The sequence below is a fragment of the Vulpes lagopus genome, chromosome 12 (genome assembly GCF_018345385.1).
Source record: "Vulpes lagopus strain Blue_001 chromosome 12, ASM1834538v1, whole genome shotgun sequence".
Taxonomy (NCBI): domain Eukaryota; kingdom Metazoa; phylum Chordata; class Mammalia; order Carnivora; family Canidae; genus Vulpes; species Vulpes lagopus.
In genome coordinates this window covers 39,027,603-39,039,804 of record NC_054835.1, presented here as the reverse complement: position 1 = coordinate 39,039,804, position 12,202 = coordinate 39,027,603, and the positions used below count along the sequence as shown (strand labels likewise).

Sequence of the window (12,202 nt, the reverse complement as noted above, 5' to 3'; positions counted from 1 at the left end):
GGCACCAAGTATCCTATCCTAGAATCTTGTTTTTAAAGTTGCCACTCACCATAGGTGTAAAGGAGAACACAGAACAAAGGGATGAAAAACATGTTGTGTTCATACACAAATAAAAGAGAAAATGATGTATTTTTCTATTTTGTAAAAATAGATTTCTATTTTTAATCTTTCAATATCTACCAGAACTGTTTAATGCTTCCCAATATATCTAATAAATTGAAGCGGAAGTTCAAAAATTAACAGCCACAATAGTTTATTTACAATTGAACTCTTTATAAGATATTTACAAGACAACCAATTTTACACATCAGAAATGGTATCAAAAGTATGAATTACAACACAGACAACAATATGAAATGGGCATAAAACAAAGCTGAAGTGGACAGACAAGCAATTTTTCTTTTTAATTTATTAACACTAGCTTAAACTTTGTTAAAGAAAGAAACAAAGAACTATGTTTTAGGAGAATTGCAGGGCCTTTGTTGAAGATTGAATTTCACAGTGTTGTATCCCATGTAGGGAAAAAATAAGACTAATTTTCCCCCCACACTCTATCACACTGTAATTTCGCTCTTGGGACTTTGCTAATCTCTCCAACCTCCTCAAAAAACCTCAATGCATCCAAATCAAAGGAGAACTGATCTAGAAGAGGGGACAATAAAATGAGCGGTCCTAGGTAGAGGGAGAACCAAGGAAATAGAATCCACTTATGTCTGGCCAGATAGCACCTCATGGATTCCTCTTAGTCTAGCTCAAGTTCAGAATCTGGGGAGCTTCCTGGATAGGGCACAAACACAAAGATTTAATTTGCTAACCCATATCCAAATTAGGAATCCGACAAATGCTGAAAACCAAGAAGAAACAGAGGAATCAAGGAACAACGTAAAGAGACACTGATTGGTTTTTTTCTTCTTGGGCACATTATAAAGGAACATAACATAGGTCAGAGTAGGAAAGCCAAACAGCTTACCATATTAAAATGATGGAGAACAAAGAAAATCTGGCCCAGTTTTTCTAGAAATCTCTTTCCTCCCCTTAAGGTGTGAGATGAGAGCCCCTAGTGGAATAAGTCCTATTTCTCTCTACACTCTTGCTGCAATGAAGTTCACAGCAGGTTCCCTTGTGGAGAGCCCACTCTCCTAAGCAGATGGAGTTACAAATGAAAACCCATAGCCACACACACACACACACACACACACACACACACACACAAGGAGAAATAAAAGCAGCAAGATCATCCAAGAATACTACATGTGCTGCCGGAATAATTCCTTTAAAAGTCAAACCCAGGGAGCACAGATCAACATGTCACAAAAATCTTTAGCAGTGGGAGGCCCCTGAGGAACTTTTCTTTTCTTCCCACAATGGTATCCCCATTTTCTCATGCTCCATTGATGGGCCGGCCACACACCCTACATACCTTGGCTTCTCCTCTAAAAGTGCTAATAATCTGGGGACATATTCTCTTCAAGGATAAAAGCCCCTACCTTCTAGGAGATTAGACCCCTACTTGTTTTCACACCATAGTCATAAAGACTAAACAAAGGCATTTCCTATATATTTAAGACCAGAGGTCTTGGCTCTATTTTCCTTCCAGATAGTTACAGGGATCTTACACTGAGACCAAAGTGGCCTGGAGTGCTGTCCTGAATTTTTTTTTTTAACAAAATGGGGGGAAAGGAGACCAAGATGATACACATACAAATCTATTTTTACAAAGTGAATGGAGAAGCTCATTAGGTACATCTGTTTGTTTCCAAGATGTAGACATTTGCCAGCCAAAGGAAGCACATATTTCCACATACACTCCCCCCACCTTCCCTAAATCTCTATCCCACCACCAAGAGCTCAGCTAAAAGAATAGAGCCCAACTAAGGAATACTTGAGAAGTGATGTGACACAAGAACATCTATACAGGCTCTGACATGCCATCCTCAAATGTCAACTGCTTTTGTTTAGAGTCATAACTTGCCCAAAACTAACCATCCCCATTCTCTTTTCTTAAGGAGTAGGGGAAGAAATTCAGTTATCCATTAACTAAGAAAATAATCACAGCCAAACACCACTTCCCACACGGCTGTATTACAGAATAGTTTTAAGAGAACATCAGCCAACTTTTTAATCTCTTTTCTACCCTGTGAAGATGACTTGCTTCATCACTTCACTTGTTATTCCTCATCTGGTCCTTAAGCTCATGGTGAGGTTTTTTTGTTTGTTTTGTTTTAGGGTAAACACCACTATACTCAATCTATAAGGAAGGGTATACCAGGGTGAGAAGAGTGCCATGCAGGCACAGCTCTAAAGGCAGGGGTTGCTTCATCTTCCACAAGTCTAACGAAGACAGCCCTTTTACCGCTTTAACATAGGCAAATGTATAGAAGCAGACACTTGAGGCTTCTGAATCTGCCATCCTATAGATTTAGCTTGAGAGCTCATTTCCCCAAAAAAGGAAAAGAAATCCCAATCACCCTCCATAATTCACAATTAGCCCAATGAAAGAGTTTTTGTGAAATCAGAGTGATGAAAACAAAACCAAGATCAAGGGAGTATGGAAGGGCATTATCAGCGAATGATAACATACATGAGGACATAGGTCACATATACAGGTCTCTGCCATTCTCTGGGAATGGCATGCTACAACTATCTGAAGACAGAAGGTTCTTGCCAGCCCAGCTATTTCCTACACGTCCGGTGAGGTGTTTGCTTCTTCTGGATCTCCAGCCTGCATCGGCTACGCTCATCCAACCAGGGCAGCTCAAAATTCCTGGCAAAAAAAAAAAAAAAAGGGTTAGGAAATCAACTTGGAAGACTAGAAGGGATTCAGTGTGGACAAAAGATTAACTCTAAAAAAGTTATTATGCCCCTCACCACCCCTAACCCTGACTCCCAAGTTCCAAATTTGAAATGTCCTTCTTGTCTCAAAGCCAGAGAAACAGTGTGCTATTAAAGTGACTAAATAATATATTTCTAACTCAAAAAGCAATCCTTTTAATTATTTTATCACTACAAGAGCCAGTTGCCCAGATAGCTTCACTTCTGTCCAAGAGCCATGGCCTAAGCTACCTGTTCCACCTTATATCTAGGCTTTCATGAGGTTAAAGTACAGGCCAGGGCAGCCTGGGTGGCTCAGCGGTTTAGCGCTGCCTTCAGTCCAGGGCATGATCCTGGAGTCCCGGGATCGAGTCCCACGTTGGGCTCCCTGCATGGAGCCTGCTTCTCCCTCTGCCTGTGTCTCTGCCCCCTGCCCCCCTGTGTCTCTCATGAATAAATAAATAAAATCTTAAAAAAAAAAAATACAGGCTACCTGAGAGAGGAGAGAGGGGAAAAAAACACCTTTATACTTACTGTGGAGTTAATTTGGGTAATGGTCGTCCAAATGCTACAACAGGCAAGAAGGGGGTAATCATCAAACTTTCAACTATGGAAAAAAGCCAAATGGGACTTTATTAGTAACACAGAGGGGAAATGTCTAGCAACTACACCTGCTCCAAAATGCTGTTCACTCATTCAGAGCAGGTTGTACCCTGGAGCCTTGCACCCTTTTTCTTCTTCGAAAAACCTACTCTCTTAGATAGACAAAACTTACCATCATCTGGCTCAGGGAAAAATGAGGTAACCTCAGGCTCAGATTCCTGAATTCCTTTCTTTTTATACATTCTGAGCTGCAGTCGTTGTAAAATTCTTTGTTCCCTGATCCTCTGAATATCCCATCTAGGAAAAATAAACCAGACAAACAAAACAAAACAAACAAACAAACCCAGTATTACTGAAAACTTGCTCTATAAAAGCAACTAACACAATCCAGACACTAGGGAGACCTGTGCTGAGTCTTTTCAATGGGGTGGGGAGGTCGGGGATGGTAAAGTGAACTGTCTGCCTGGTCAGGAAAGAGCTGTTTAGGTCTAGCAGTCCAAATCATGTGCTGATGTTCCACAGACAGTGGAAATGAGGAAGACCATACACAAAGAAAAAGAAGCCAAACATTTTTACTTACAACTACCAATTCAAACTAAGCTACTCAACCAATTGGGATGGCAGTAATTTAAGAGTGTATAGCGCTCCAGGACTTTTCACAGCATAGGCGAGAGAGGTCAGGGTCCTAGGGCTCAGTTGTTCCAGGATGGTTTCTCTAGCCTCACCTTTTCCTTCTCTTCTCATCCAGCTCCAGTTTTGCATGCCGCTTCGAAAACACACTGTCATCCAGGTTCTGCGTAAAGAACAGCAGCTGATAAACTATTTATTACCACGTGACACATGTATATACGAACTCATTTCCAGCTTCCAGGAATGTAAAATCTTTTCCCTGTAGATCCCACCTGAGTCTGTGAGTTCTATAGATGTCATGGGAACCTCCTGGTAACAGAATCAACAAAACACACGTACTCTTCTTCCCACACCCACCCTTGTAGACTGTCCAAATTTTAAAATTATTTCCTTAAGTTTCCAACGTGAAAATCATGTCAAACTGAAACAACCCCTAAAAATGCCATAAACCCTCTCTACCTCCATGCTTTGCCAGAGTCTCAATTTTAAGAGTCAAATGAGTTTGGAATATATAATTTTGCTGCTGAGTAGCACATGCTAACTTTTTTACTTAGCAGGAAATCTCATTTTGTTTTGAACGCTCCCTATTTCTTTTTGAACAGATCATTTAGCCACTCTGAAACTCAGTTTTCTCTTCTATATAAACAAAAGAGTTGGGCTAGGTAATTGTTCAAGTTCCCTTCTGGCTTTAGAGTTATTTAACTCATCCATCCAGTTACTATGACACATTCAAGTTAAACCTCCATTTCTACTCTGTCCATCACTCCCCTCTACTGACGGGTCTTGGGTACCTACCTCCAAAAGGTCTGAAGGATTTGGGTCCCTTAGAGGCTCTACTGAGTGGTCCCTCCAAGAAGGAACTGGAAAAAAAAAAAAGAAAGAAAAAGAAAGGGAGGAGGGGTGGAACCACCCTTAAATCCAAAGTCACACAACCCTCCTATAATTCACTAGGACAAGAGGTCTCTCCCCAGATAGGACAAAGTTACCAAGTGATAGGAATCCATTCTATGGCCTCGCCTGAAGCCATATTCAGTGTCCTCGCTATGGTATAAAAGAACCTAAAATGCCATTGCAGTCTGCCAGACACAGGATCACAAAAAACCCTAAGCCAATACCTGACAATTCATATAATGGATGCTATTGCAGTTCCTGAAAAACAACTGAAATTTGTAGTCATTTGGAAGTCTATAGTGTAATCATACACCGAGGAATCTCACTCTCCCACATCCAACTGATGGGGAATGCAGCTCCCAACCATCCACCATCCCACCAACCCCCACCCCAGGCCCAGCCAGCACAATTCCTATTCTACTCACCAGCCAAGACTGAAGTTTCTCCTGCAACACTTGATGGCATCAGACACCCTAAATAATGCAGGAAAGAAGAATCATCTCAGTGTAAAAAGAAAAAAAGCCCATACCCAAAATGGAGGAAAGGATCATCACTGAAGTTCTCACTAGGAAGCCATTTTGGTTTTTTTGAGTTGTTCTTTTGAGAATTTCTCTCTGGGGGAGGGGAAGAGGGAACAACAGACAAAAGAAAAGAAAATAAGCCCACCACTTTTTTTTTTACACTGAGACGACTTCTTTTCTTCATTATTTAGGGTGGTTTCCCTGCAACAGTTGATGGCCAAGGATATCAAACCTTAAACTCAGAACATGGCAGGTGAGTAAAAGTTGACCCTATTTTTCAAATAAAAGATCAGTGTTCTCAAAACTTACATATGTAGTCTTCTTAAACAGCTCCCTCCTCCCTCCAAACAAACTACCTTGCTGGTCCAGCCTGAACAACATGCACAAAGACTTTGGCTTCCTTAGAACAAGCCATTGAGCTTCCTCTTGAGATAGGATAAGGATTCACACATTTATTCACAACTCAGGCTCCTCAAAGGGCCGGGATCCCCCCAGTCAGACTCTTTCTGTACTGCTATGCCCCCACAATCTCAGAGGTGTTTGAAATTTTCTGTACTAGGGCAGAGAGGGTTTTCAAAACAGCCAGTCAAACAGAACAGCTCTGGACCAAGCCATTTCCCAATCCCGGATGGGAAGTTGCTTCATGGTTTCTCTTAAGTTGTTACACAGCATTGCCATGGCAGCAAGAAGGTTAACCATTAAGGATGAACCTGTTCAACTGACTGAACCAACAAAAAACCTGAACCTAGATCAGGATCCTGGTCTAGCTCATGTACTCAAGTGTGAGGCCTAATGAATTTTAGATAGTTAAGAAGAGTAATCTATCTTCCCCACTTAATTTTTTCACCAGAACAGCCAAACAAAGCCTGGAGAATGCTCTTGTCTTATTGGAATGGATTCCCATCCCCATTCCTGCTAGGGCAAGACACAGTGGTAGAAACTCGGGGCTGTGGCTCTATTCAAGAAGGCTTCTCCCACCATCACCCCGAAGTACCCGCAGTGACCGTCACCGACTAACATTACACAATTGAAGGCACCTTGCAGTTACTGGTTGATGTAGGAGATAGGGGAGCATCTCTGTGTGGAAGCCATGAAGAAAAAAAAGGGAATGAAGACCAAGGTCCCACATCCCACACCCTCCCCAAGCAGCTCAGATATCCCAAGATAGTCCTTATTGTTTGAAAAATAGTTTGTAGACCATTTTATTTAAATATATGAACAACCAATGGGCTACTGCAATCCAAGTAAACTCTTCACATTTAGAACCTTTGTGAAGTATAGTGAGATAAAGTAAGACTGTTGGGTCTTTGGCAGATTCCTCCTGCCCCCCAGACCGGGACATAGAGATACAGATAAATGTTTATATAGTTAAAGAGCGGAGGCCCAGGTGAAATTCCCCACCCCAAGCTGGCTCCCCAACCGAAAAATTACCATTGGCCCCTGAGAACACCCAAAGACCACCCTCCCAGGTTTCACACAATATCAATTGCAGGAACAGTCGTGCATGGCAAAGTATAAGTTCTATGCATTTCACAGCACAGAAAACCCTTCTTTCAGAGGGCATGCAAGTTGCCGGAGATTACACCCCCAAGTCTGGTGCTCTTGTGATGAGCAACTTACTGGCAAACACATCTCCCAGTGGTGTAAGCAGGCAAATACATTGAGCACATTTTGCTGTAATTCCATCTATTTGCAATGCCTGCACAGTGTCTGTCTCTGGCTGTTAACTTACTCATTCTTGACAGAACTCTGCTTTATTGATTGCACTTTTTTAAAAATGCCAAGGGCATTTTCACACTTGTTAGCTTGACCGCCACCACTAGGGTATAAGAGCAAGTGTTCTCTATGCCTTACTTGCTACAGTCTCCTCCTTCTTTGGAGAGGATTCCCGTAATGGTAACGGTGATGGGGGAGGCTGGTGCCAACGACACAAATACATTTCTGTGGTGGAAAGGTACGGCAAATCTTCTATCTCACTTGAGAAGGCTTTCTCCTTGGGGTGGGTGCTGGGTCCCTTCTGGGGAGTGGAGAGTCTTGGCGGGGTGTCCACTGAAGACCGGGGCTTTTCTGGAGTTTCTTGGCTCCTCAATTCACGTTTACAAACAGTTTCAGATAAGGAACCACAGGGTTCCTCTTTAATGGGAGAGTGCTTAGGAGTTTTTGTTTTGACTTTTGAAAATTCAGGAGCCAGCTTTTTAACAGGAATCTTTCTTTCTGTACTTCCAAATGGGGATTTCCTATTAGATAGGGAAGAAAACATTATAAAATGTATTGACTCTTGAATAAAATCTAATTTGATTACATTTGGGGGCAAGAGAATAAACACGTTCAGGTATCTAAATATCTCAACATCTGGCTCAGTTGGCAGTCACAAGCAAGAACAATCTCATGCTTACCAGTATAACAGGCTCTCAGTTAAGTGTTTATTGAACAAGTGAGTTTCCATGGTTAAGAATCTCTAATAGTATCTTATTGTCTACTAAATCTAAAAAGGTTCCTATTTTATTCAAGACCCTTTAGCTAACATGAGGTGCCACTACTCTGTGGCCTATGTCATTCCTCTCAACCAGAGCCCAGTCTCTTATTTTTTTCCCCAATTCTAAACCATGTTAATTATAATCTCTACTTCTTTTTTCTTGCTATCTGCTGGCTTTCCTTCTCCCACCAATCTCCTCCCCCAACTCCCATTCCTAGAATGCCACCTCCTTTCCTTTTTACCAACCTAAATTCTAAACTTCTTTTTCAAGATCCATCTCCTCCTTAAGAGCTTTACTAGTCTACCTCAGAATAATCTTTAATGTGTCTGAATCTTGTAAAACTTAATTTATATCACTGTTGTCTACGTTTGTATGTTTTGTTGCAGTTGAATTCCAAGTTTGCAAAATTTATGCCACCTTTATAGCTATAGACTGACTACTGTCTTTGGGTCCAAGGACAATTAGATCTCACTTCTTTGTCCAATACTACTTAACACAATGAAGGAATTTAACACTTCCTAACTTGACGTGAACTGCTATAGTTTTCTTTAAGAAGATCAGCTGTCACATTTGCTGCCCATTCTCTTTATGATGTGATGTACTCTACATTCTGTAATGACCACAATGTTCCTAACAGATTTTTATAACCTACAAGAACATTTCAAGATAGTTTCTCAGCATGGAAGACCTCATAATTCAGGATATGGCTGTATTAAAACTAATTCATAAATCCCAATTCCCTACTCTCAGTCACTGGAAACACATGTCCTCATCATGTCCAGACAGCATAACAAAGTTATTAGCACACCTTTTGTGTCCCTTTCCACTCCGCCCACAAGAGAAAGGCTTGGAAGGCAGAGTCTGGGATGTCTCGGAAAGCTCCGGCTGGCACTCCAGTTTAATTTTCTCGGATAGCTCCGTTTCCTCTCTTTCTTCAGTTTCATAGCCCTGAAACAGCTTGTGCCTTTCTTTCTCGTTATCCTTCTTTACCAGCTGCATCCGCCTTTCCATACGTTCAATCCGAGCAAGGAGCTAAAAGAGAGAGTGCCAAAATGCAGACTTAAAACACAAAAAATTACACCCAGGTACTTAGCCCCATTTAGGCATCAGTATGGTCTTCTGCCTCTTTCCATGGACCACAGCAATTCAATTTCTTTCTAATAGACAGCCATCCATCTGAATAGTTTTCCTTAAACGTAATAGAGAAAGCAAGGTACTCTGCTTAATTTTAGGGCTAACCTAGTTGAGGAGGAACATGGGAGAATTTGTAGTTCATTCTTTTGAAAGAAGATTCTCTTCTCTGGGAGGGGCTACAACATGCCTTTCAAATGGCATGGTCTCTGCTGCTGCTAACCATGTGGCTCCAAGTCAGTTTGGGAGTTTCCAGAATTAACCTTATGTTCTTTTAGCAGGCCCTAAGTTTCTCTAAATCCTATCCTCTCTTTCACTCCAAAATGCTATACACGGGGGCAAAGTCCAAACAGTATATTGAGAAGGAATTAAAAGCTCACAGTCACAGTGCCACAAGGGATTGCAGTGTTACTTGAAAGGGGTGTGCAGGGCATTTAAACAATGAACACTCAATTTGGAAGAATTATAACAGTAACCAGTACCCATAATCCCATTGATCATGAAATATGCAAATTCCTTTGCATTTAAGAAAACGAGAAAAATCTACTTTTATCTAAATATTAATTCATAGTCTTTTAACTTTAATTAAAGGAGAACTACATAATCAAACAGAAAATGGACGTCTATTATCAATGAAAACTCCACATTAAAATGTTCTGAGAAAAGTGCCAACTACACCAAGTAAAACAATGTAGTAAGAATTTCATTTGGGTAGATAGCAATATCAACGTTGTCTTCATTATATCTACTTGGCTGCAGAGATTTCAGTAGAGGCCAAACAACAACTGGAATAAGAGAAACAAGCTTAAGCAACGCTAAGACTGCAATACACAACAAAACAGTGAATGCCAAGTTCAGACTGATACTCTATCCTTATCTCACCCCACTTTTCCTCCCTAGGAAAGTCTGCAAAGGGGCCATTACCTTAGGAACTGAGCATAAACCTCCACAATCAGCAGAGAGCCCCCCCTGTCAGCCATACTCTCATTTCATCTTCTGTTTTGATTCACAGCCTTAACAATACTTAACCATGGTTTGTGGGTTACATTTCCTTGATTTCTTCTCCTCCACTGGTCCTTCTCTTCCCGCCTCCCCCCCCCCCCATGTATGGATATGATGTGTTGTAATTACAGTACCATCACACCCCTAGACTGCAGTACAGTAGCTGAGCAGTGCCACCTCCATGTTGAGTAACTTCCACAAATCAACACCATGAGATATTTTGATGAGACCTGCCCCAGCTCCCATTCCACCTTGCAGAATGCATTCTCCAATAAAACAGCCGATGCCTGATGTGATTCATTTGTAAAGCAAACAAAATGAATAGCCCTCTGCTCCGTTGCTCAGCCCTTGGCGCACACAACGCCAGGGAGAGAGAGAGAGAGAGAGAGAAAGAGAGAGAGAGACAGAGACTGCTGCAGCCTGAACACAACAATTGTAGAAACCATGTTTATTTTTAGGCAGCTGTAAGGTATGCTAGCACAGTAATACCCCCCACACACATACACACACACACAGCTTTCCTGATATCTGAAAGAGTATGTTTTAATGCATAAGGTGCTCTTGGCTAATGCTGCAGTAACAAGCCTATACAGTCATGTTCCTCAGAAGTACAAAGAAATAAGAAATTACTGCCCTATTTCAAGATCCTAAAATAGGGATTTTTTGGGGGGAGGGGGGTGTATTTGATACATTTAATTAACTTTCCCCTGATGCCTTCAAATCTACCAGTCCTTATACAGCATGCTTATATACAAGGGAGCTGGTCAGTGGGTCATGTTTTATAACTCAGATTCTTATTAAAAACTGTCTGGAATCAAAAGCAGTGATTCTCTTCATATCATTTAAGAAAACTAAAATAGGATTCCACTGTGAATCACCTCTACCTCTCTGCCAAATAAAAGGCCTACTTGCCCTATCTAAAGATGCTAGAGCAGTGCAACAGCTGCTCTGTCCCTCTCCTCTAAGAATGCATTTCTAACGCAAAAGCTCTTTCATTTAACCCCTTCCACAAAGCCACCACATATGCATCCCACCTTTGCATAGTCAACCCTTCACAAATCAGGTCTTTTCCCACTCTCAACGTCTTTCCCACAAGTCTAGGGCTGTCATTTTAAATTAACCCCTTGGCACCCGAAACCTCCCCTCCCCCTCCCCCTAGGAGGCTGCCCTTTAACCCTTCCCTCCAACCCAACGTGTCTGTGAGCCTGGTTCCCAAGGACCCGACACTTAAGATACTCTTTGCTGGTGGCCAATCTCCTTACCCCTAACCAAGGGATACCTTAACCTCCTACAGCCCCCTTCCCCCGAGCATGCGCACAACTCGTTCTTCGTCCCGAACGCAGATTAACCCGTCCCGTACCGTGTCTCTCTCCGACTTCAGCTCCTCGATCTCCTTTTCCTTGGCCTGCAGCTGCTGCTGCTGCTGTTCGATGAGGTCCAATTGCAGCAGAAGGATCTGTTTGAGGCAGGCGGCCTGACTGGAGGCTCCCGAGCCGCCGCCACCCCCGAGAGGGCTCTTCCTCATACTCTTCCATCTGCCCTCGCTGGCCGCCAGGGTCCCGGCGGCGGCGGTGGGCGCGAGGGGTGGCGGCCCCGGCAGAGGTAGTGGTGGGGGTCCCGCCGGGTCCGAGGCGGTGGCAGCTGGGGGAGCCGCCCCACCCTTGTCCCCAGCCCAGGGCGTAGGCTCTTTGGCCGCCGCCACGAGAGAGCCCGTCTGAATGGGCAGCACCGCCTGATACTTGGGTCGGGGACTGCAGCCGGCGCCCGCGGCCGCTGGCTCCCCCCCAATGCCGGCTTGTTTGGTGGCCGGGGGCGGACAAGGCAAGGGCACCGAGCCGCCCCAGCTCTCTTCCTGCTGCCCGGGGGCCGCCCCGGCCGGGAGCAACAAGCCGCGGCCCTTGCCGCCGCAGCCGGCCGGGGAGGGCGCGGGGCTCCCGCCCTGGGAGGAGGCCAGCGGGGGCCCCGGCTCCTTGAGCTTACGGTGCCGGGGGAGGAAGTGGGCTTCGGCCGCCCCGGGCTCGTCCTCAGGCCCGCCCAGCGCCGCAGCCCGCTCGTAGTCCAGTCGCTGCTCAGGGTTGCCGCCGGCAGGGGCCGCGGCCGCCTTGAACACTGCGGATCTCATGGTCATAGTGGTCC

At 43.7% G+C, this 12,202-nt stretch overlaps 1 protein-coding gene across 2 annotated transcripts; it reads right to left on the bottom strand.

The window, feature by feature from the left end:
- Positions 1–236: 236 nt before the first annotated feature.
- On the bottom strand, positions 237–12,194 carry MSL1 (MSL complex subunit 1). 2 transcript variants are annotated; one of them, XM_041725862.1, is made up of 9 exons: positions 11,427–12,194; positions 8,742–8,965; positions 7,311–7,693; positions 5,361–5,408; positions 4,840–4,904; positions 4,140–4,207; positions 3,587–3,711; positions 3,346–3,418; positions 237–2,764 (listed from the first exon to the last, which is right to left on the bottom strand). In XM_041725862.1, the coding sequence occupies exons 1-9, from the start codon at positions 12,192–12,194 to the stop codon at positions 2,674–2,676; spliced, it is 1,845 nt and encodes a 614-aa protein (XP_041581796.1). In that variant the 3' UTR covers positions 237–2,673. The 2 variants fall into 2 exon arrangements, with proteins under 2 accessions (XP_041581796.1, XP_041581797.1); XM_041725863.1 differs by lacking the exon at positions 5,361–5,408.
- Positions 12,195–12,202: the final 8 nt, after the last annotated feature.